Raw genomic sequence first — 23,540 nt, 5'->3', positions numbered from 1 at the left:
GCTCCCATGCCACCCCTGCAAATGTGCCGCCCCAAGCACCTGCTTGCTTTGCTGGTGCTTAGAGCCGGCCCTGTGAATACCCTCAAAATTCAGGTATCAGAGGGGTAGCCATGTTAGTCTGAATCTGTAAAAAAAGTCTGAAGTTTTTTTGCTGTAAGATGGCAACCTTTACATCTGCTATTGTGTGGCCAGGGAGGTTGAAGTGTTCTCCTACAGGTTTTTTAACTTCAGGACCAGACTCCAAAGAGAAACTGCTGAGCTCCAGTTCATTTGCAAATTTGACACCATCAGATCAGGATTAAACAAAGACTGTGAATGGCTATCCAACTACAGAAACAGTTTTTCCTCCCTTGGTGTTCACACCTCAACTGCTAGCAGAGCACCTCACCCTCCCTGATTGAACTAACCTCGTTATCTCCACACTGATATATACCTGCCTCTGGAGATTTCCATTACTTGCATCTGAAGAAGTGAGGTTCTTACCCACGAAAGCTTATGCTCCCAGTACTTCTGTTAGTCTCAAAGGTGCCACAGGACCCTCTGTTGCTTTTCTCAAAATTCAGGAGTGCTCAAGCTCAATTTGGGTAGCTGTTACTTTATTTCTCCCAAATAAAATATACTGATCCACTGTAACTTGCTGTAGAAAAAGTAGGATAAAATTGAGCAAAAAATGCTTCCCAGTAGTTATTAGGACTGGAATTGCTATTTTCAACAGTCATTGACTTTTTTTTTTTAATTTTGTTTGTTTAAAAGGAAGACAGCAATATTGCATTGGCAAATTCCCCACAGAAACGAAGAGTGGAACAAAAGAATAATAAAGGCACCTCAACTTTTCTTCATTTATGTAGGACAGTCTTATAATATGCATCCAGATATCCTCCAATCACAAGCTGAAAATTGTTCCACTTTACTGCAGTTCTGTAACCATATGGGAACCAATCCTGTCTGTGTTCTGTGCACGTCCAAAATTCCTGCTGAATGACACACCCTGGGAGCAAGTTACCAGTGACCCAGGGCTGGGGTGGCAGGAGGGTGCAGTTGGTGGGGGTGGGGGGTCAGGGCTGGGGCAGCAGGGGGGATAGGTGGGGGGGAAGCCCAGGGCTGGGGCAGCACGGGGTGCTGGTTGGGGGGGGGAGAGCCCAGGGCTGGGGCAGCAGAGGGTGCAGGGAGTGGGGGGAGCCCAGGGCTGGGGTGGGGGACAGCCAAAAAAAATTTGGGTTGGGACGGCAAAAAAACTAGAGCTGGCCCTGCCCAGCCCCAAGGGATGAGCCAGAGCTCTCTGCCTGGGAGTGGATTTTATAGGAAAAGAGGAGATTCCAGAGACCCCCCAAATAAAGGGGTCTGGGCTGATGGGCACCTGGCCCCAGGGGCTGCCCCGAGCCCTGGCTGGCAACAGGGGACAGGTTTCTCTGCGGCTCTGTCTCTGTTTCGTTCGCGCTGGAGGTTTCTCTCTGTTCAGGCAGGCGAGAAGGGTTCTGGCCGGATTCCCCCCTGTGCCACGCTTCTGCCCTTGGGGAGAGCAGGGAGAGGCGCTCATTAGCTGCAGTCGATAGCGGGCCCTGGCTGTTGCTACGGGAGGGGGCGGGACGGGAGGCTGCTGCTGCTACTGCTTTCTGCATGCAGGCTGCACTTCCTAGGTCAGACACTGTTGCTCCATCCGGAGTAGCTGCTCCTCCCGTCCCCTCCCCTCCCCTCCCCTCCCCAGCGGGGTCTGTGCGGGGAGAGCCCTTTCCTACCGCCCCTCTGTGTCCAGCCGGAGGGGTGACCCATCTTTGCTCCCGGGCGGGGATCTGCGAAGCTCAGCGCTGCTGCCCCCCTGAGCGCCTGCAGGAGTCGAGCCAGCTCCGGGAGAGCGAACGCCCCGGGCCGGGGCCAGGGACCGAGTCTCCCAGCCCGAAAGGAGAGGGGGCAGGAGAGAGAGACTGGATGGGGCAGTAGGAGCAATAAGGGGGTGTATACAAATCTCTGATCAGATCCTTAGGCGGGGGGGGGGGGGGGGGTTTGAACCTGTTTGGCCCACATCCCAGCTGAGTGCTAACTACTGGGCTCTGAGTCATACAGTGGGCACTTTCTCCTCTGGGTTTGGAACGGCCCCTGGCTGAGGCATGCTCTGAGCACACCTAGCAGATCAGGCTTTGCAGGGAAGTAAGGCATTCACCTGCCTGGCTTAGCCTGGTTCAGGGATCGTGCTGGGGCTCAGAAAGGAGATAGTGTCTGGATGCCTAGAGGGAGGCAGCGGTGTGCATGACCAGAAAAGGAACTTAGGCAGCTAGGGAACTTTTACAGCAGTAATTTAGACGTGCAGTGAGAGTGGGGTTGTATAAAGGTGGCACCTGAAACTGGGACATAGGCACCTAAATCTGAGCCAGGTAGCTTATCTGAATGATTACACAGGCCCAGGAGGAGGCTGTGAACTTGTGAGTTTAGGAGAGAGTGCCTGGTTGGATTAGCACCCGGGTTCACAGAAGATGGATGGATAGGAAGGGTTAAAGATTTGTACTTTTGAGTTAATGAAATAAGCCCCACAAAGGAGGAATGTTGGTCTGAGCATTCTGGTCTGGGAGTAATCATTGCAAGACGGCAAGAGAGCAAGAAAGAGCTGCAGGTCTGCAGGACCGAGCATGCCACCAGGGGGTGGCTCCTGGGTGGCACACCATCACTCCAGTCAAGCATGAGAAAGCCAGGAAAGGTCACAGGTAAGGGACCCCTTGTGGATCTTTAACTGTCCCCTTTTGCTTAAGCATTCAGGGCCGGCTTTAGGCCAATTCAACCAATTCCCCTGAATCAGGCCCCACGCCTAAGAGGGCCCCGCGCCCCTAAAGAGGAGAATTGGTTGAATCAGCCTAAAGCTGGCCCTGCCCGGGCCCTTTAAATAGCCCCCAGAGCCCTGGGGTAGCGGGGGCTCTGGGGGCTATTTAAAGGGCCAGGGCTCCAGCTGCCTCTGCTGCCCCGTCCTTTAAATAGCCGCGGGAACCCCGCCTTCCCTAGGGCTCCTGCGGCTATTTAAAGGGCTGGGGCGATAGAAGCAGGGGAGCCCCGGGCCCTTTAAATAGCCCCCGAGCCCCAGGCTGCTGCTGCTGCCCCCTGTCCTGCCTGCACCAGCCCCACCCCCCCTGCCCTGGCCGCAGCCAACCCCTGTCTTCAGCCAGCCCCACACCCCCTGCCCGCAGCCAGCCCCTGCTGCACCCCCTGCCCTGCCCGCACCAGCCCTTGTCTCCAGGAGGGAGGAGGAGAGGGCACTTACTGTACAGGGTGGGCTGGGGGCTGGCTCTAACCCCCTCAGCCAGTGGTGAGCTGGAGCCGGTTCGCACAAACCGGTTGTTAAATTTTAAAGCAGTTTTGGAACCGCTTGTTAACCGGCTTCCCTGCGAGAGGGTGCTGCGGCTTTGATGGGCTCCGGCTGGGAAGTGTGTAATTCCTCCTCCAGTTGCCGGGGCTGCTGCGCTGCGGGAGCCATGTGGGCCACCTCCTGGTCCTGTTGCTGCTGCTGCTCCTCGGACCTCTGGCCCTGGGGCTCCCGCTGCTGCCTGGTGGGTCCCCGGCTGCTCTGCTGGGCCTGGGCTGCGTCCTGCTGCTCCAAGGTGCCCTCCCGGTGAGTACCCACCACCCTGCCTGCAGCCAGCTCCTGTCTGCTGCCAGCCCCTGCTGCACCCCCTGCCCACAGCCAGCCCGTCTCCAGCCAGGCCCGCACCCCCCACCCTGCTCGCAGCCAGCCCCTGTCTCCAGTCAGCTCTGCACCCCCTGCCCGGCCTGCAGCCAGACGCTACCTCCAGCCAGCCCCTGCCCTGCCTCCAGCCAGCCAGCCCCATGTCCACTGGTGCCCTGCAGTTCCCAGGGCAGTAACCCTGCACACCTGCTTCAATGCGGGGGGGAGAGCAACTGGGACCCACACATGTGCACACGTCACACCCCCAGGGAGTGGCGGGGACCCACACATGTGAAACGGAGCTCATTTCTAATTCAGGCCCATCTTTTTAAAAAAGAACTTTAGGTAGGGTTAACATACATCTGCATACATTACGCAATGTACGTAATATATAATTTTGTTATTATTTATATACTTATGGAAAGTAAATAATACATGGAAGAAATGAAAGGGTTTTTTTTACGTGGGGTTTTTTTTTCTTAGTCATCCCTGCCGGGGCCCCGCCGAAAATGTTCGAATTGGGCCCCGCACATTCTAAAGCATTAGGACACTGTAAGCATTAGGACACTGTGTTTTATTACATGGTCACATATTATCTCTCAGAACTCATTGTCTCAGGAAGTTGTTGAGGCCAAGAATTTAATAAGATTCAAAAAAGGATTGGACATCACACTTCAGGTCTGAAGCCAATTTCTGGCTAGTAGAGACCAGGAAAAGACCTAATATGGGGGCACATTATCCCACACAGCTACAACATCCTCTGAAGCAGCTGGTGCTGGCCATTGTGAGAGACAGGATATTGGGCTAGGTCCATACCTGGGTCTGATCCAGTCTGGAAATTCCTATGTTTGTATTATACACTGCAGGGTTTTTTCCTACGATCTTAAATGCACGTGTGTGACACCCTGTAATATAACTCTGTCACCTGGCATGCCAACAACAACTTCCTCGTGGCCAAAATCCTACAGTAAATCTTTAGTGAAACAGATTTGTCATATGGTCACTTCTGTCTTCTATAATTGTGTAGGCAGTGATTAATTTGTGCCGCGGCTGAGCCCTGGCACCTCGAGGCTTGGCAGTTCATAGCACCGACACCTCTGGGCTCCTGGCCAGCAGCCGCAGGTCTCCAGTTGCCCAACTCGGAAGGCAGCACCACCAGGGTCGCCCAGAGGATTCAGGAGGCCTGGGTCAAAGCAATTTCGGGGGCCCCTTCCATAAAAAAAAGTTGCAATACTATAGAATACTATATTCTCGTGGGGGCCCCTGTGGGACCTGGAGCGAATTGCCCCACTTGCCCACCCCCCACCCCCCGCCCGGGCAGCCCTGAGCACCACTGCCATCGGCAGCACAGAAGGAAGAGTGGCAATACTGTCCCATGCCACTCTTAGTTCTGTGCTGCTGCTGACAACAGTGCTGGTTTCAGAGCTGGGTGCCCAGCCAGCAGCCGCCACTCTCCAGCTACTCAGCTTGAGCCCCGGCACCTCTTTCATTACAAATTAAGCACTGGGTGTATATCGTTAATTATTATGCTGCTACATGTACAAGCAGGATTTCTATCCCTCTGGACTCAGATACACTTCTGAGGGGTGGTTTTGTTATCACAGCAGAACAGAGAGTTGCACTAACAGCCTGGATGCCTCCTTTTCTGACACCAGTATCCCCTTCTGACACCAACCTGGCCCCTCCGTCAAGCAGTAGCAGTTGTCCGAGGTCTTGCAGGTTGGCTTCGCAGAGGGGGAGAAATCAGTGATTATCCATGAGGGTTTTCAGCCAGCTAGTTTTCATCACACATGGGTGACTCAAGGTAACATGCTGTGGCCACTGAACTTGAGCTATACCAGGGATAAGCAACCTATGGCACGTGAGTTGATTTTCAGTGGCACTCACACTGCCCGGGTCCTGGACACTGGTCCGGGGGGCTCTGCATTTTAATTTAATTTTAAATGAAGCTTCTTAAACATTTTAAAAACCTTATTTACTTTACATACTACAATAGTTTAGTTATATATTATAGACTTATAGAAAGAGACATTTTAACGTTTTTAGAAGGTATTACTGGCACGCAAAACCTTAAATCAGAGTGAATAAATGAAGACTCGGCACACCACTTCTGAAAGGTTGCTGACCCCTGAGCTATACCAACGTACTTTTAAGTTTGAAATCGGTCTGTATACACTGTAGGGGTAAATTGCAGTACACCAATCCTGACATGAGAAGGTCAAACTGCATGCAGGGCAATCCCTTCTCCTAGGAATCTCAACCCCACACCAGTTCCCAGACAGCAGCTCTGTCTCAAGCAGACTGTATTTAGAGAGCAATCTCTCCTGCTCCTCGCGCAGCTTCTCCTGTCCCAAAGCTGCCTCTACTCCAAGCCTGGCATAATCCAAAACTAACAAAGCACAATATATCATCCCAAGAGTCAAAACTTGCTCACATGCCTAGGAAAAGGGTTTGGAGACTGTGTAACAGTGCCACTTTGTGACACCTGCCAAGTTTTGTTATGAACTTTATTTGCCTCTTTCCTGGGAACTGCCCTGAAATGACCCTCATAGAGTTAACAGTAACTTTCCCAAAGCAGTGAAAGGAATTGCTTTAAAGTATTTATGCTTTTAGCTTCCAAATTTAAGCTAAAGTCCTTCTAGGAGCTGACAAATGCACATGAATGTCTTCCTAGCTGCTAACTGTACACCAGAATAGAATACCCTGTAATAATAGGTCATGCTTGTGTTAAATCTTTCTTAGCTGACCATTTAATGGCACACATTTTTAAAAAGTGGCCTCACTGATAGCCTCCGTTTTTTAGGAACCCAACTTGACATCTTGGGCAGCCACAGTTCCCATTAGCTTCAGCACCTCTTAAGATCCATAACCATCTCACCGTGGGCACTTTTCAAGTACCTCACATGTCATCAGTGTCCCTGGAAGTGCAGCAGCCTTTGGGGCTGAGCAGAGCAGCCGAGGTTGCCGAAGGTGACGTGCTGTGGCCAGTGAAACTAATAGGGTTTGTCTACACTACAACATTAGGTCGATTTTTAGACCTGGACTGTGGGTTCCACCAGAGGGGAAGGTCTCTGGGCTGTTCCCCAACCCACATGGTGGATCAGCAGAGACTACAGGGATTGTTCTCTTTCCTTTTCCCCCTGCTGGCTGGTGATGAGGTTATCTGAGTAAAACAGGAGATTTGAGCCACGAAAGTGGCCACACTGAGGGTTGCCATGAATCTCTGAGGCGAGCAAATCCGCCAATAAGTGCAGGACCCACCAAGGTAGAGGAGGAACTTTTTGTCACAAATTATTGTGGGGCAGGTCTCTGGTCTGTGTCCTACAGTAGGTCAAACTAGATGATCACAAAGGTCCCTTCTGGCCTTGGAGTCTATGAACAGTGGAGGGAGGGGAGATCTTGTACAGAATTGTCAGAGCAAAGCTCTGCAAGATGCAACAAGAGGCTACTTAACATCCATGTCCTCACCCGGGAGCATCTGGTTTTAAGGAACTTGCATGAAAAATCCACACTCAGAAAACAAACTGGGATTCTCTCTTTTGTGGGCAGGAAGCCTGGAGCCAAGCTAGCCTCGTGGCGCCAGTGGGACCTGGAGGGGGGGTTGCTCTGTATTTCATAGATAGTGTGTGCTTTAGAATGCTCTTTTGGTTCCCTGCCTCTCCTAACGTCAGACGAAGTGACCATAATGATTCCTTCTGGCCTTAAAATCTACAAGGGGAACAATACATTCCTCAGCAGGCATTTGTCTCTCACAAAGGGTCTCCATGATCAGGTTCCTATCTGTTCGGATCCCATGCCCCTCAGTATGGAATAGTGTGGGTTAAAACACCGTGTAACACCTTATTGTAAGGAAATGGAATAAACCCTGATTTCAGTTGTTTGTGTGTTTTCTCCTGAGCAGGATTACTCATTGACAACTCCAATCTGAGCTCTCAGATGGAACAAGAGAAAGAGCTGTGGGTCCCAGATCTCCAGGGCTGTGAGGAATGGGAGATTTCAGGTGAGGTTAAACTAACTTGGTAGCCATCAGCAAGTGAAGTAAAAATGAGGGATTCCCACCAACACCCCATGTGTTCCCCCAGTTCTGCCTTCCCCGGGACTGTCCCCCACAGGGGTCGTATCCTCATCGCAGATGTCACTCATCATAGCTTCCCATCCACCCTGCCTGACAGCTGGAGTGTTTGGGTGGGAATGTCCCTTCCCCCATTTCCTCCAGGGGATCATCTCCTGATGTTCCAGTCTCTCCATTTGTTATTTGGGTTTGTTCCCCCACTTCCTGGTCCCCTCTCTGAAGTTCTCTGTCTCCTCGGCACAGGGAATGACTCCTGTCTGGATTCTCTCTGTTCCAGCAGGTTATAGGACAGTGAGGGAAAACAAGGAGGAGACCCCTCAGCAGGAAGGTCCCGAGCAAGTGGAACCACCTGGGATGTTATTGGGAAGAGCTGAAAGGGATGTTTCCCAGAGTCATGAGCAGGGAGAAGCCTGTGAGAGTCAGCGCAGGCTGGAGAAACATCAGAAAAACCAGCCAGGGAAGGGAGAGAGAAAACCCACTTGCTGTGGGGAAGGACTCAAGAAACCAAAAGACATCTCAGCCTGTCAGAGAGAAGGGAAAGGAGGTGAAAATAGAGGTACACACACTGTGTCTGGGAAGAGCTGTAGACAGAGCTCAGAACTTAGTGTTCAGCAGACAATCCACTCTGGAGAGAGGCCCAATAAATGCCCCGACTGTGAGAAAAGCTTTAGCCAGAAATCAGCCCTTGTTAGACACCAACGGCTGCACACGGGAGAGAAGCCCTACAAATGCAGTGACTGTGGGAAGAGCTTCAGCGTGAGCTCACACCTGATCACCCACCAGAGACTGCACACGGGAGAGAGACCCTACAAATGCCTGGACTGTGGGAAAAGCTTCAGTGAGAGCTCAAACTTTATTCACCATCAGAGAATCCACACAGGAGAGAGACCCTATAAATGCCCCAACTGCGGGAAACGCTTCAGTAACAACTCAGACCTCACGAGGCACCACCGGACCCACACGGGAGAGAGGCCTTATGAGTGCCCGGACTGCAGGAAGAGCTTCAGCATGAGGTTCCATTTAGCTAGACACAAGCACGTGCATGCAAAGGAGGAGATGGAAAGTTCCCCCCTTCTCACACATCAGAGACTTCCGTCGGACGAGAAGCTCTGCAAATGCCCTGACTGCGGGAGAAGGTTCAGGGACAGCAGAGGCCTCATGACACATCAGAGAATCCACATGGGGCAGAAATGCTATCAGTGCTCCGTCTGCGGGAAAAGCTTCGGGGTGAGCTCAGCTCTTTCTGAGCACCGGAGAATCCACGCGAACGAGAAACCCAGCACCTGCCCGGATTGTGGGAAATGCTTTCTTCAGAGCTCAGAGCTGCTCCTCCACCAGATTAGCCATGCAGGGGGGAAGCCCTACACATGTGAGGAGTGTGGTAAACGCTTCGCTCAGAGATCGAATCTCCGGGCGCACCTCAAACACCACACAGCTGAGAAGCCCCATAAATGCACCCAGTGTGGGAAGAGCTTTGTCAAGCACTCCATCCTGGCAAGGCACCAGATCACCCACACGGACCTGAAACCGTTTAAATGCTCCGCGTGCAGCAAAAGCTTCACTCAGCTCTCCAGCCTCACGAGGCATGAGAGGGTCCATGAGGCAGAGATGCTTTCCGAGCCCCCCGACTGGATGGCAGAAATGAACCATACATTCATCGATTCCAGCGGGCGGGCATGGAATTGGGCTCAAGAGTACCCAGCTGCCCGGCTGTGGGGCGAAGAGGTAGCCATAACCAACCCCAAACTGATCAGTGACCCTCGGCCTACACCTGGTCTGGCAAACCCCAGACAGGTCAGGGGAGACCTCAGCCATCCCCTTTTAAGTGCTGTTGAATTGGCTGCCAAGCTACCAAGCTCTTCTGCCTCCTGCCAAGACAGTGCATCCATCTCTCTGGACTGAAAGATCCCCCGTCCCCTTAACCGCTTCCCCGGGCCACCAGCCTCAGGAGCCACACTAGAGGAGGGCATTGCGGCTGGGGTTTCCCGAGACACCCAGAGGGCAGGATTGGGGGTGGTGGGAAGCAGAGAGGGCCAGCTGGCTGCTAGGGGTATTAAGTGTCTGGGGACTGGGGGTTAAGGAATCATAGAATATCAGGGTTAGAAGGGACCTCAGGAAGTCATCTAGTCCAACCCCCTGCTCAAAGCAGAGGGAGGATGGGCAGGGTTAGGATGCTGCATTCCCCTCAGTTGGAGTCTCAGCATCTCTGAAAGCCAATCCTGATACTTCTAATGACCACCATTAGTCACTTGCGCCATCACTTCCTGGTAAAATCTGCTGCTTTTTCCCACCCTTTGGGTGTCTTCCCCACCCTTCTTTCCAGGTGTCCCTCCCCTGCCTCTGTATTTCTCCTTCTGTCTTCCCTCAGCATGTCCTCTGCTGCAGCAGTTCAGTTACTCTGAAACCTGTCATGCTGCCATTACTCCCTTTCCCCCCATCCCCTCAGCTACAAGGACAAGCAATGACACAGTCGGGCTGGCATGTACAGTGCCATAGGGATTTAGCGTAAACCCCACCGCAAGAGGAAAGGGGGCGGGGCTTTCTGCAGACACCTCTGAACCAGACTTACCTGGTGTTTGGAAGGTTCCCTTCCCTAACAAATGAAAGCTTAGATTCTGCAGGATCTGGACATGCCAGAGGAAGCACACAAACACTTCCGGCAGCTGGATGTTTGATACTGCTCTCTTACATACAACGATTATGGTCGGTATGGAAATGCTTAAGCCGACAGATAGAGGGATGTGTATGGAGAAAATAGATAAATAGAAAAAAGACTCTCCCAGGGACCAATAAAAGATCGTTCCCTCTTGAATATTTTCTAGAGCTTGTTGGAAGGATTGGACTCCAAGTATAATTTTACACCGTTAAAGAAGACCCAAGTATCTTGCAGTGTATGGGGGGGGAAATGGTTGGAAAGTTACTTGAGTTAATCCAGTAGCAGGAACCTTTTTGTAGTTGATGGGTATCTTTCTGTTTTATACTTTTTTATTTTAAACTGCAGGCATATGTGGTTTGAGAAAGCTCCCAAGGGAAACTTTATAAATCAAAATAAAATAATTGTATGATGGCTGAAATGCTGGCACAGCTCCTTAGGGACTTATCAAGGAAAGGTGTGTGTATACATGTGTACATGTACACAAAAGATATACCTATTTGAGATGGGAAAGTAACTGAAAGTACAGTAAAAGCTTTGTTATCTGGCATGTTGGGGGAATAGGAGGTGCCAGTTAATCAAATATTCCAGTTAACTAAGAGTTATACTTACAATGGAATACCAATTTTCAAAGAATTAGAATACAATAAAATGAATAAAGTATAAAATAGTAGACAGGTACTCACCAATCCAGTAGCAGTACTGCACTGCAGAGTGGTTGGTTTCTTGAAGCACTTAGGTGTATACAGGTAAAATGTTCTATACAGTAGGTTATCTTATGACACTACATATCACTAAGGGCAGCGGATGGCATACACCCAGAACACAAAAAATCCACTTAACACTAAAACTATACTGAATATAATTTCATCTTTCTTTGATGATTCAGAAGGCACTTCAGGATCTTGCAGTGCCTCAGGATCACCATTATCAACATAAATTATCATTGTAGATGTAGAAGGTGTAGGAAATGGGGCTAAATCTGTAATGACCCTATGACACACCCTAGAAGCTGCTTTTTTGAATAAATCTCTGATATCACCTTGCTGACTTGTCTTCTGCCTCTTTTGCATAAAAGTAGAGTGTAGAATGTGCAATTGCATAACCTCCTGGGCAATATACTAGTCCCAGTTACTAGATTGAAGATTTGTATTGGGAGAGATCAGAAATGCCTGTTAATAGAGCTTTCCTGTTGGTAAAGTGCCAGATAACACAGTTTTTTACTGTAATTGATAATGAAATAATAAAAATAAATATACAAAAAGCATTAATACTAATAAACCAATGTCACAGGAATATTAACAGGGGAATAACATTATACAGTAACTCCTCGCTTAATGTTGTAGTTATGTTCCTGAAAAATGCTACTTTAAGCAAAACGATGTTAAGCGAATCCAATTTCCCCATAACAATTAATGTAAATGGGGGGTTAGGTTCCAGGGAAATTTTTTTCACCAGACAAGACTATATTTTAATATATATATACACACATAGACACCGTATAAGTTTTAAACAAACAATTTAATACTGTACACAGCAATGATGATTGTGAAGCTTGGTTGAGGTGGTGAAGCCAGAGGGTGGGATATTTCCCAAGGAATGCCTTACTGCTAAATGATGAACTAGCACTCGGCTGAGCCCTCAATGGTTAACATATTGTTGTTAATGTAACCTCACACTCTACAAGGCAGCACGAATGGAGGGAGGGGAGACAGCATGGCAGAGAGAGACAGAGACACACCCTGTGTGAGAGAGAGAGATGCACGTTGCATCTGTAATATTTACGCCCCTGTAAATACATTGCCTTTTTAAGTAGATTAGCAAGTTGAGACAGAAACTGCTGACAGCAAGCTCCCTCAGTCCTGAGCTCTGTAGTGTCATCGTCACCCCCCTCCACCCTCCCATGGAGATAAGGTACAGGAGATGGGGGTACAGGATTGGGGGGGAAGGTTACTTATTGTACAGGGTTAAAAAAAGAACTAGATAAATTCATGGAGGATAGTTCCATCAATGGCTATTAGCCAGGATGGTCAAGGATAGTGTCCCTAGTCTCTCTTTGTCAGAAGCTGGGAATGAGCAGATGGATCACTTGATGATTATCTGTTCTGTTCATTCTCTCTGGGGCACCTGGCATTGGCCACTTCCAGAAGACAGGATACTGGGATAGATGGACCTTTGGTCTGAGCCAGTATGGCTGTTCGTATGTTCTTGCTTCTCTTGGCCAAATTACACCAGCTCCCATGCACACCTGTAACGTCACAGGCATTCACACTCCAGCTCCCATGCCTTCCTCCAGCTCAGCCATAGAGCTCACAGCTGTGATGTCACAGGCTTGCATTTCACCAGGAATCAGATGATGGCTAAACAAGTGGGGGTACCATTCTGTGTTCTGTGTCCTGAAACAAGCCAGATTATCACCAGGAAGACAAAGGCAAATTAACCCAAGGAGTCAAATACCTGGAGGAGGGGGATTTCTTGGGTCTGTTTGTAAGGCCACCCCCATGAGGGGGTTGTCAACAGCAGGGAGCAAAGCTAGGAACTCTTGCTGTAAAAACATGGTCCCCCAGTGTCGGAGCTAAAAGACCAGTTGTGCTAGCCACAGCTGTAGCAGGCTCATTGATGTCTATGTGTGGCCTTTCCACAAGTGGAGGGGGACAGAGCACCGCACGGGGTGGATGATGTGTTCTCACTGCACATTCCTCTCCGTGTCCTGCTGATGCCCCCCTGAAAGCAAACAGAAAGAAAACGGGGAATCACTCCCTGGAGATTTGGCCCCAGATTTTAAAAGCCATTTAGGCATTGCTGCACTCAATGTGCAACACCTAACTGATTTAGGAGCCCATGTCTTATTTTCAAAGGGATGTGGGCACTTAAGTCTAAATCCTATCAATTGCTCATGGGGATTTAGGCTCCTAAACGCCTAAATCCCTTTTGAAAACCTGATTTAGATTCCTAAGTCAGTTAGGTGTTGTAACACTGAGCACAGCAATGACTAAATAGTTTTAAAACTCTGGCCTGGCCTGGGCTGTGCCAGCCAGACTCAGTCTGAAGTACCTCCAGCTGAGGTTCACTAACCAGGGTCCTGCCCAGGATCCTTCTGCCTGCGCTGGGCCAACTGAGGCCAAGTCCCAGGGTCTCCTGGCTGGCGTCTGATCCTGGATCCCCTGGTAAGGCTCTTCCCTGGTGTGATTTCTGTTACTCCCACCCCTGCCTTCTCGAGTCAGGCAGCCGCAGACACAGGAACAGGTGCTAGGTGGATGCTAAGTCAGCAGGCACTCTGCTTGGATGTGTTCAGGCTTCCCTGTAGCAGCAGCAGCTCATCCTATCCCATTGGGTCAGCAATATGGGAATGTGACCCTCTCACAGGCTTCTGGGCAAGGCTGCTGGAACAATTTGTATAGTGGAGGTGCTGAGAATCATTGAACCAAACTGTAAACCCTGTGTATGATGGAAACCACTTCAAGCCAGGGGGTGCTGCAGCACCCCTAGCTCCAGTACCTATGCTTCTGGGGCAGTGGTTAGCATCTTCCAGAGGGCAGAGCTCCCTGAATGCTGAAGGGATTTGACCCCCAAGGAAGCATAATCCAGGCCCCCTGTTGGTCACCCAGTGCCGCCCATCTCCAAACACTGAAGCTGATGTCTCCTATGACCATGTGACAGGTTGGTGTAGCCAGCCACCTGTGCTCTGGCCAAGCTGCCAGCTGTGCCAAAGCTGGCTTTCACCTTTCACCTACCCCTCTTCCAGGGAGGACAACAGCAGCTTGAATTAGCTCCCTGGCTGCCCAGGGGCACCAATGTAGGGGTGGTAGTGTGGGATAGGAACAAGATGGCAGGAGCACGATACAGAACCATACGGACCCCATAACAACAGTTCAGACAGAGGCTGGAGGCATCACCAGCCTCAATGCCATTTTGACCAAAGGACCGATAACACCGGTCTACAATTTTTGAGAAGTCATCTGCTTCAGAGATAAAATGTGCTATTTATTATGTATTTTGATGTGCTGAATTCAAATATGACAAAACAACTGATTGGCTACTGTTTCTAAGATATTTAAGTTTTTACATTTTATGTCTATGTATATTGTGTAGGTAGTAGAGTTTTAATCATAAATTGTAAACCTAGGTCTTTTCATGTGTTTATGGTTGCTTTACATGATAATATTTCACCTATCCTGTTTATGTAACACTTTAAAAATCAGCAAAAGGGTTATATAAATAACATTTATTATGAAACAAAAGGCAAAAAACTGTTCTGTACATAGTTTAGTCCTATTCAGTGTCTACTTGGCGCTTCTTGGCTTGTCTCTTGTATTCATTAAATGGAGCATCTCTTGTCACTGTCCAGCAATAGTCTGCAAGCATTGATGGGCTCCATTTGCCCTGATAGCGTTTCTCCATTGTTGCAATGTCCTGGTGAAATCGCTCGCCATGCTCGTCGCTCACTACTCCGCAGTTTGTTGGAAAAAAAATCTAGATGAGAGTGCAAAAAATGTATCTTTAGTGACATGTTGCAACCAAGGCTTTTGTATGCCTTGAGGAGGTTTTCCACCAACAACCTGTAGTTGTCTGCCTTGTTGTTTCCGAGAAAATTTATTGGCACTAACTGGAAGGCTTTCCATGCCGTTTTTTCCTTGCCACGCAGTGCATGGTCAAATGCATCATCTCGAAGAAGTTCACGAATCTGAGGACCAACAAAGACACCTTCCTTTATCTTAGCTTCACTTAACCTTGGAAATTTTCCACAGAGGTACTTGAAAGCTGCTTGTGTTTTGTCAATGGCCTTGACAAAGTTCTTCCTCAGACCCAGCTTGATGTGTAAGGGTGGTAACAAAATCTTCCTTGATTCAACAAGTGGTGGATGCTGAACACTTTTCCTCCCAGGTTCCAATAACTGTCGGAGTGGCCAATCTTTCTTGATGTAGTGGGAATCTCTTGCCCGACTATCCCATTCGCAGAGAAAACAGCAGTACTTTGTGTATCCAGTCTGCAGACCAAGCAAGAGAGCAACAACCTTCAAATCACCACAAAGCTGCCACTGATGTTGGTCATAGTTTATGCACCTCAAAAGTTGTTTCATGTTGTCATAGGTTTCTTTCATATGGACTGCATGACCAACTGGAATTGATGGCAAAACATTGTCATTATGCAGTAAAACAACTTTAAGACTCGTCTTTGATGAATCAATGAACAGTCTCCACTCATCTGGATCGTGAACAATGTTGAGGGCTGCCATCACACCATTGATGTTGTTGCAGGCTACAAGATCACCTTCCATGAAGAAGAATGGGACAAGATCCTTTTGATGGTCACGGAACATGGAAACCCTAACATCACCTGCCAGGAGATTCCACTGCTGTAGTCTGGAGCCCAACAGCTCTGCCTTACTCTTGGGTAGTTCCAAATCCCTGACAAGGTCATTCAGTTCACCTTGTGTTATGAGATGTGGTTCAGAGGAGGAGGATGGGAGAAAATGTGGGTCCTGTGACATTGATGGTTCAGGACCAGAAGTTTCATCCTCTTCCTCGTCTGACTCAAGTGAGAATGATTCTGGTGCATCAGGAACCGGCAGTCCTTCTCCGTGGGGTACCGGGCGTATAGCTGATAGAATGTTTGGATAATGCACAGTCCACTTTTTCTTCTTTGACACATCTTTCCCAACTGGAGGCACCATGCAGAAGTAACAATTGCTAGTATGATCTGTTGGCTCTCTCCAAATCATTGGCACTGCAAAAGGCATAGATTTCCTTTTCCTGTTCAACCACTGGCGAAGATTTGTTGCACAAGTGTTGCAGCATATGTGTGGGGCCCACCTCTTGTCCTGATCTCCAGTTTTGCAGCAAAAAGAAAGGTGATAGGCTTTCTTAAAAATAGTGGTTATACTGCGCTTTTGTGATGCAAAAGTCACTTCACCACAAACATAGCAGAAGTTATCTGCACTGTTCACACAAGTACGAGGCATCTCTGCTCACTTTGGCTAAACAGAAATGTGTCCCTTTGCAAAATCAAACACTGACAAATAAGAGAGAACGACACTGTATGATTTCTAGAGCTGATATAGGGCAATTTGTTCAGCAGAGTGATGTAAGCTTTGTTATGATTGTATCATCCATGACTTCTAGGGCTTGGTCTACACTACCCGCCCCAATTCGAACTAAGGTACGCAACTTCAGCTACGTGAATAACGTAGCTGAAGTCGAAGTACCTTAGTTCGAACTTACCTTGGTCCACACGCGGCAGGCAGGCTCCCCCGTCGACTCCGCGGTACTCCTCTCGCCGAGCTGGAGTACCGCAGTCGACGGCAAGCACTTCCGGGTTCGACTTATCGCGTCCAGACTAGACGCGATAAGTCGAACCCAGAACTTCGATTTCCAGCCGTCGAACTAGCTGGTAAGTGTAGCCAAGGCCTAAGAATAAAATGATGCAATTCATATAATGTATGACACAATACCAGCTTCAGATTGCATCATTCATTGTTTTGCCTAAAAAGCAAGTACTGTCCAAACCCAGTCATAGATTTATTCATAGATCCAATCAAAGATGTATTTTAGTCATTTCTGGTTTAAATTGAGATCCCTTCCCTTTATAACTCACTTATCCTCCGCCATTCCCAAGTCAAGGGTCGTATATACTGACCCAATAACATATCTTGAAAACTAGAGCCTATCAACAATTTTAAGCATCATTTTCATTCTCAGTGACCCAGAATTAGTAAAGTTTGACTACATTTATTTCAGAAACATTTTGGCTGTAGAGCAGTGTAACAGGCCTGCACGGTGCCACAGGGCTGGGATATTTTTACCTGCATGCCATGATATCACGGCCCTGCAATGAGCTTTCCAACCTCACTGCCCTGTAGCTCAGCCAGTGTGATACCATGGCATGCAACCGAGCTGGGTAACAAAGCCTGTGATCTGACAGGTTCAGTGCAGCCTTTTGCAGGAATTTAGTGGCAAGGTAAGATCTGTAGCTTTGCAGGTGTTGGTGTCATTCTGGCTCAGCCCCATTCAGCTTCCCACCCTCACCCCCTTCAGGACCATCTGCAGACACTCCACAGCCTCCACTTTTGTTAGCTAATTCTAAACTAGCTTAATACCTCTGTAGGAATTTAAACAGCTTCTACAGCTTCATGAACAGGAGCTGGCGTTTTAAAAGCCTAATACTCCCTGATTAGGACAGCGAGAGATCTCTGTGGTAAAAGCCCTTTAGGAGGTTTCAGCCCTTATGCCTCTGAATGATTGTTCTTTTATTTTACAAGGAAAAGCTATTACAAAAGGTAGCAGAAACCCACAACTCTGATTCCCAAGCATTTTAAATGAAATCCCAAAGCAGAATTCACCCCATCATATTCCCAGAGATAAATGAAACATGCAACAGCAAAATATTGTTGCTCTATGGCCTGATTTATTGCAACTGCATGGTGTTAAATACTTTGCATTAGATTATGGCCCTTCCTATACAATCTACCCAGTTAAAATCTCTGCTCCTTCCCCTGTTGTTGATGTCACACAAAAGTTTCTGGCTGATTCAGTTGGATCACACTGATTTCTTCTTCTAAATGAGGAAACTTCTCTCCCATTCAGGATCTTGTTTTCCCAGATTAAATGTCTCTCTTCTTTAATTCAGCCTCTAGACTCGCTCATGTCTGAGGAATTGTGTGCAAAGTTGTCCCCTGGGCAAGGAGCAGCTATGCAGATTTCAGGGCAAGGTCAGCTCTTCAGCCAGGCGAACAGGTGACAAGATCTCTCTCAGGCTGGGATTTGCTCCTCTCTCTTCTCCCCTCTTGTTCTCACTCTCTTCCCAGCCAGGATGTCGCACAGGGAGAAGGGGAAGGACATGCCTCTAGGAGGAACGCCTGAAGATGGGAATGGCGGAGTGCTTGGCCAGCTGCTCAGGCATCACCAGCTCCAGGGTGGCTTGGAGCTGCGACGACCCAATGGTGGGGAGATGGCTGTTCAGCCTCAGCTGCTCGGCCTCTGTGGACACCCAGCTGTAGAGGTCACTCACAAAGGATTTCATCAGCTTTCTGGCCTTGCCTGACATGCGCACCTTGCCCTGGTGCAGCTGGCACAGGATTCTGGAGACATACAGGGAGTGGGAGCATTTCTTCACCAGGCTGCTCCTTGCTGGCTCTGATTGTCTCCTGCTGCCCTTCCTGAGGCTGGAGCATCCTCCACTTGGGCTTTGGGTGCATCCTTCTGCATAAGGGCCACTTTCTCCTCTGAGCCTGAGCCACCTTCTTCCTTCCTGCCTGGGCGCCTGCCATGGCTCCACTCTGGGACGGCTCAGCTCATTTCAGTTCCTGCCACACCTGCTGCCCTCTTATATATTGGCTGGCATGCAAATGAGGGGTGCTCATTGTGACAGACCCCATTACCCAACTATGCATGACTATGATCAGTTCCTTCCCCTATGTGAATGAAAAAACCTGGCTGCTCATTGGCAATCAAGATGCTACAGCACCTTTATGGACTTATAATAGACTCCTGCTACCCCACAGAGATTTATGGGGAATAATTACACATTATTATAATTAAAATATTTGAAGGATCACCAATGAATGATTATTCTCATGATAATATTATATTATAGATTTATAGTCAATTCATTAATTATCATGGACTTACTATTGACATTATCACGTGTTTGTTATTTATTTTATTATTGTGTTATTATTCACTTTTATTGATGACTATCAACCATTGAAAGTATTTGGTGCCATGTCCTACTCTCTCTCACCAGTATAAATCCATGCTAACTCAGTTGCGGCCATTGGAGTTAGTGGAGTATAAATCCGGAGCAAATGATGGCAAAATTTGGCCCTATTTCTTGGGCAACATTTGCCTTGACAAATGTCTAAGGTGACAGGCCAGGATTTCAGACTTTGTACGTTAATTGAATTGTGATTTATAATATTTTCTCCTCTGATAATCTGACTCCCGTGTCTGAATTTAGGTGCAAAAACGCTGGAGCACCCAAAATTCACAGGCACTTTGGAAAATGTTGGCCTCTTTTCAGGGCTGGATTATGACATTCTGAGGCCCGAAGCTATCAAGTGAAAGAAGCCCCATACCATAAAAAAAAAGTATGTATTATTTTCACAGAAAAGACATTGGATGTGCATATGTAAGTAAAGTGGAAGTAAACAATGCAATATAAAAATACAAAATAAAAACAATACAATAAATAATAAAATTTACTAGAAGAGTTCTCAGGAAATTTTTCTTCTCTGTTGGGGCATCTAAATTGTGGAATTCCTTGTCTGAATATGCAATGAGAGTCTTAAGAGGATAGAAGATGTCAATAGAGGATACAAGAGGCAATAGAGGATATAGGATGTGGATAACCCACAAGCTTAAAGCTCAACTATTAATTATATTGATATGAATTACACCCAGGTAATAAGCAAACCATCAGAAAATTGTATGCGGGTTGTATTTTTCCAATAAATTTATTTGTTTTGTTTTTATAGAAGGTTATGCTGAATTACCTAATATTGGTACTAAAATTAGTAGCAGAAAGTTTTTATTAAAACCAGTAAAAATTTAATTGTATATTATAAATATTGAGATTTATATATCTATTTAACAACAAACAATATTTGTATTAATATATATATGCCAAAAACTTGTGTTATTTTACCAGGATACTTCTGTGAAAGTTAGTGCTATTTTGTCTATGTTCTCACAGGAAAACAAGAGAGGATATATAATTTTTTTAGACAATGAATAAGGAAAATTATCCTTTTCATATGAATAAATGAAAAAACATTTGATTAATTTTGTTAGGAAAACATAAAGTTTATCCAGACTATATATAATATATATTTACAAATGTTTATTCAGAATTAATTTTCACTATAAAACAATGAATTGTTGGGATTTTTCTTTTGCCATACTATAAAAATACAGTGAAGGTTCCTGAAATTGACAGAGGGAAGCCAGCACAAATGTATCCTCTTCAAGAACCACTCGACCCAAGTCCATAAAACGATCACCTGCAAACTCAATCATGTGAAGCATGGATAGCGCATGAAGCAGAAAGCGGCGTGCACACTAAAATACACAATTCTATGTAAGTACAGATCAAAAGAAGGAAGGCCACACTAACACTTAAGAAAACAAAGACAAACAGGAGTGAAGATAATATACGACTGAGCATGCTGGACCGTAAACAAAAGATGGCAGCCTTCTGGCTATTACCAGCCAAGGGGGATGCTATACCTGATGTCACTCTAGGACAAATCCCATGCAAGAATGAGCTTGGCAGGATTGCTTCATGACACTGCCGCCTCCCACTTCACATTTTTTCACGATTTTATCAGCAGTGAGATTATTTATTTATTTAAATAAATTATGAAAGCACAGTCAGAATTTTACCAGTAGCAGCTGGCCATCAAAATGCTGCCTTAGGTGACTGATAGCACACTTACTCATAGAAATACTAATTTTACTAGTGCAATTATCCTTTTTTTCTCAGCCCTGGCCTCTCACCTGTCAATAATGAACAATTAGTGAAGGGTAAGGGTATTTGTGTAGCCAGATGTGTATACTTTTGTCATAATTGAACAAAAATGTCTATATTTAGAGAGAAACTTCTTTTTCCCATATCTCCTTTATTTATCAACCGAATTTGATAAAATTTGAAATGGAGTCAGTTTTTTCTTTTTTAGAGGCCCTTCATATTGTGCGGTCCTAAACTGTATCTTAGTTATCTTATTCCTTAATCTGGCACTGCCTCTTTTTTTATACACAAGATCAAGGAATAAGTGTCAGAGACACTGCACACTGGCCCCATTCCACCCTGCAAGAGGTATGTTACCGCCATCCTTTGATAACTTCTTCTTTCCTTCTAGCTTCAATTCCAGGTGGTGACTTTGGCTAGGCTTGCCAAAGGATGGTAAAGAATTTAGGTATAAGTTTTCAAAAATGCCACCTTTCACCGTTAACTTGCTAGGAAACTTCCTACCTTCCCCCCAGACAGGTAACTGGCCGCAGTGAACCCTGTATTTGCCAACTCCAGGCTTGATTAGTGCAAATCCCTGTATCTGAGGCTGAATATGCATAGATTCCAGCTGGTACCAAATGCAGCTGCCTGTCTGCTCTGAGGCCCAGGCTGCTGTGAGCACATCAGGCCTGTGCTCAAGTGCCTCCACTGCCTTCCAGTCAGCTCCTGATGCCACTTTAAGGTCCTGACATTTTCAAAAGTATGTCAAAGGCTGAAGTTTCAATCTCTGAACCACCACACAGCTGCAGCCCTCTGGGATAGTGCAGGTCACTAAGCCTAGGAGGAAGCAGGTGAGAACGGGGGATAAAACATTTTCTGTGTAGGCGATCTAGGAACTTCTATAGGAGCTCAGCTGAATCCAGAGTCTGACCATCTTTAGGAAGTGTTGCCAAGCCTTCCTGTTTGGGAAAGCCTTTCCACCACATGCTGAACACTTCTTTTATTGCCAAAACCTCTGTCTTGTCCCTGCCAAACCTCCTACCCCAAGCAAAGTTTTGACCCTTCTAAAAAGGCCAGAGACGCCACTAGGGACTTTGATATTGCTATTGATTTTACATGGCAGATGATCAGACAATAAAGAAATAATAAATAATAGATTAAAATAACATTATGTTTATAAAATCAAACACTCAAAAGGTCTTAAATGCCAGATTGAAAGTTGTCCATACAGCAAGTTGGTAGCTATTCAGTATTGCTTTTTATCATTCAAATCCAAACCCTGCACTGAATACAAAATTATTAATTTCTTCCTGGGTGTTTCCCATGACATATCTGAGTGCTTCACAAACATTAATAAATGTATCTTCACAGCACCTGTGACAGGGGACATGGCATCATAATCTCCAGATTGCAGATTGGAAACTGTGATTAAAGTCAAAATGGTCAGAAGTGTCCTCTGGTTGTGGGTGCCCAGCTGGAGGCACTCAGGGCCTGTTGCTCCAGAGCACTTAGCATTTTCCATATTCAGAGCAGAGTGCCAGTTGGTCAGCTCTACCATTTTTGCCGTCCCAAGCAAAAAAAAAAAAAAAAAAAATCACTTGGACTGCCGCCGTCCGAACTGCCAAAGCGAAAAAAAAAATGCTTCCTGGACTCTGCTGCCCCAAGAATGGACGGAATGCCGCCCCTTAGCATGTGCCACCCCAGGCACGTGCGTCACACTCTTCCTGCCATTTCCCATACTCCTCCCATATTTTGCAGCAAAGGAGGTTGGGGTCGTACAGGGCACGTTTCTCTGCAGCTCTGTCTCTGGTTTATTCCCTCTGGAGTTTTCTCTCCATTATGAAGGAGAGAAGGATTCTGGCTGGATCCGTGTGTCATATTTATATGGGGTTTCATCAGCTGTGACCACCATAGAATCATAGAATTATAGAATATCAGGGTTGGAAGGGACCTCCAGAGGTCATCTAGTCCAACCCCCTGCTCAAAGCAGGACCAATTCCCAACTAAATCATCCCAGCCAGGGCTTTGTCAAGCCGGGCCTTAAAAACCTCCAAGGAAGGAGACTCCACCACCTCCCTAGGTAACGCATTCCAGTGCTTCACCACCCTCCTAGTGAAATAGTGTTTCCTAATATCCAACCTGGACCTCCCCCACTACAACTTGAGACCATTGCTCCTTGTTCTGTCATCTGCCACCACTGAGAACAGCCAAGCTCCATCCTCTTTGGAACCCCCCTTCAGGTAGTTGAAGGCTGCTATCAAATCCGCCTTCATTCTTCTCTTCTGGAGACTAAACAATCCCAGTTCCCTCAGCCTCTCCTCATAAGTCATGTGCTCCAGATCCCTAATCATTTTTGTTGCCCTCCGCTGGACTCTTTCCAATTTTTCCACATCCTTCCTGTAGTGTGGGGCCCAAAACTGGACACAGTACTCCAGATGAGGCCTCACCAATGTCGAATAAAGGGGAACTATCACGTTCCTCGATCTGCTGGCAATGCCCCTACTTATACAGCCCAAAATGCCGTTAGCCTTCTTGGCAACAAGAGCACACTGTTGACTCATATCCAGCTTCTCATCCACTGTGACCCCTAGGTCCTTTTCTGCAGAACTGCTACCTAGCCATTCGGTCCCTAGTCTGTTTAGTGATCCGGGAGAGGATGCTGCTCTCTCGGTCTCGCTGTTGAGCATGTTCGGTGTTGAGCTTCCTGGGTCAGATCGTCATCA

The 23,540-nt window shown here is 47.2% G+C and overlaps 2 protein-coding genes across 8 annotated transcripts in view; both read left to right on the top strand.

Moving 5' to 3' along the window:
- LOC117887172 (zinc finger protein 501-like) overlaps positions 1–23,540 on the top strand; it is a 1,015,593-nt gene that overhangs the window by 486,620 nt on the left and 505,433 nt on the right. The window lies entirely within an intron of this gene.
- On the top strand, positions 1,688–11,416 carry LOC117887144 (zinc finger protein 883-like). Of its 7 annotated transcripts, none has more exons than XM_034789429.1 (4): positions 1,688–2,696; positions 3,428–3,592; positions 7,548–7,646; positions 7,999–11,416. In XM_034789429.1, exons 1-4 carry the CDS (start codon positions 2,672–2,674, stop codon positions 9,618–9,620), a joined length of 1,911 nt encoding a protein of 636 aa, XP_034645320.1. In that variant the 5' UTR covers positions 1,688–2,671; the 3' UTR covers positions 9,621–11,416. The 7 variants fall into 7 exon arrangements, with proteins under 7 accessions (XP_034645320.1, XP_034645319.1, XP_034645323.1 ...); XM_034789428.1 differs by having other exon boundaries at positions 7,996–11,416; XM_034789432.1 differs by having other exon boundaries at positions 3,338–3,592; positions 7,996–11,416.

The sequence above is a fragment of the Trachemys scripta genome, chromosome 14 (assembly GCF_013100865.1).
Source record: "Trachemys scripta elegans isolate TJP31775 chromosome 14, CAS_Tse_1.0, whole genome shotgun sequence".
NCBI lineage: Eukaryota > Metazoa > Chordata > Testudines > Emydidae > Trachemys > Trachemys scripta.
The sequence above is the reverse complement of the archived record's forward strand: the minus strand, read 5'-3'. Positions and strand labels throughout refer to the sequence as shown.

Bases quoted from the DNA above. Each gene is read 5' to 3' on its own strand.
- LOC117887144 (XM_034789428.1), top strand. From the start codon at position 2,672: ATGAGAAAGCCAGGAAAGGTCACAG. The intron at 2,697-3,427 runs GTAAGGGACCCC...TTCCTCCTCCAG, and splicing joins AAAGCCAGGAAAGGTCACAG to TTGCCGGGGCTGCTGCGCTG. The intron at 3,593-7,547 runs GTGAGTACCCAC...TCTCCTGAGCAG, and splicing joins TGCTCCAAGGTGCCCTCCCG to GATTACTCATTGACAACTCC.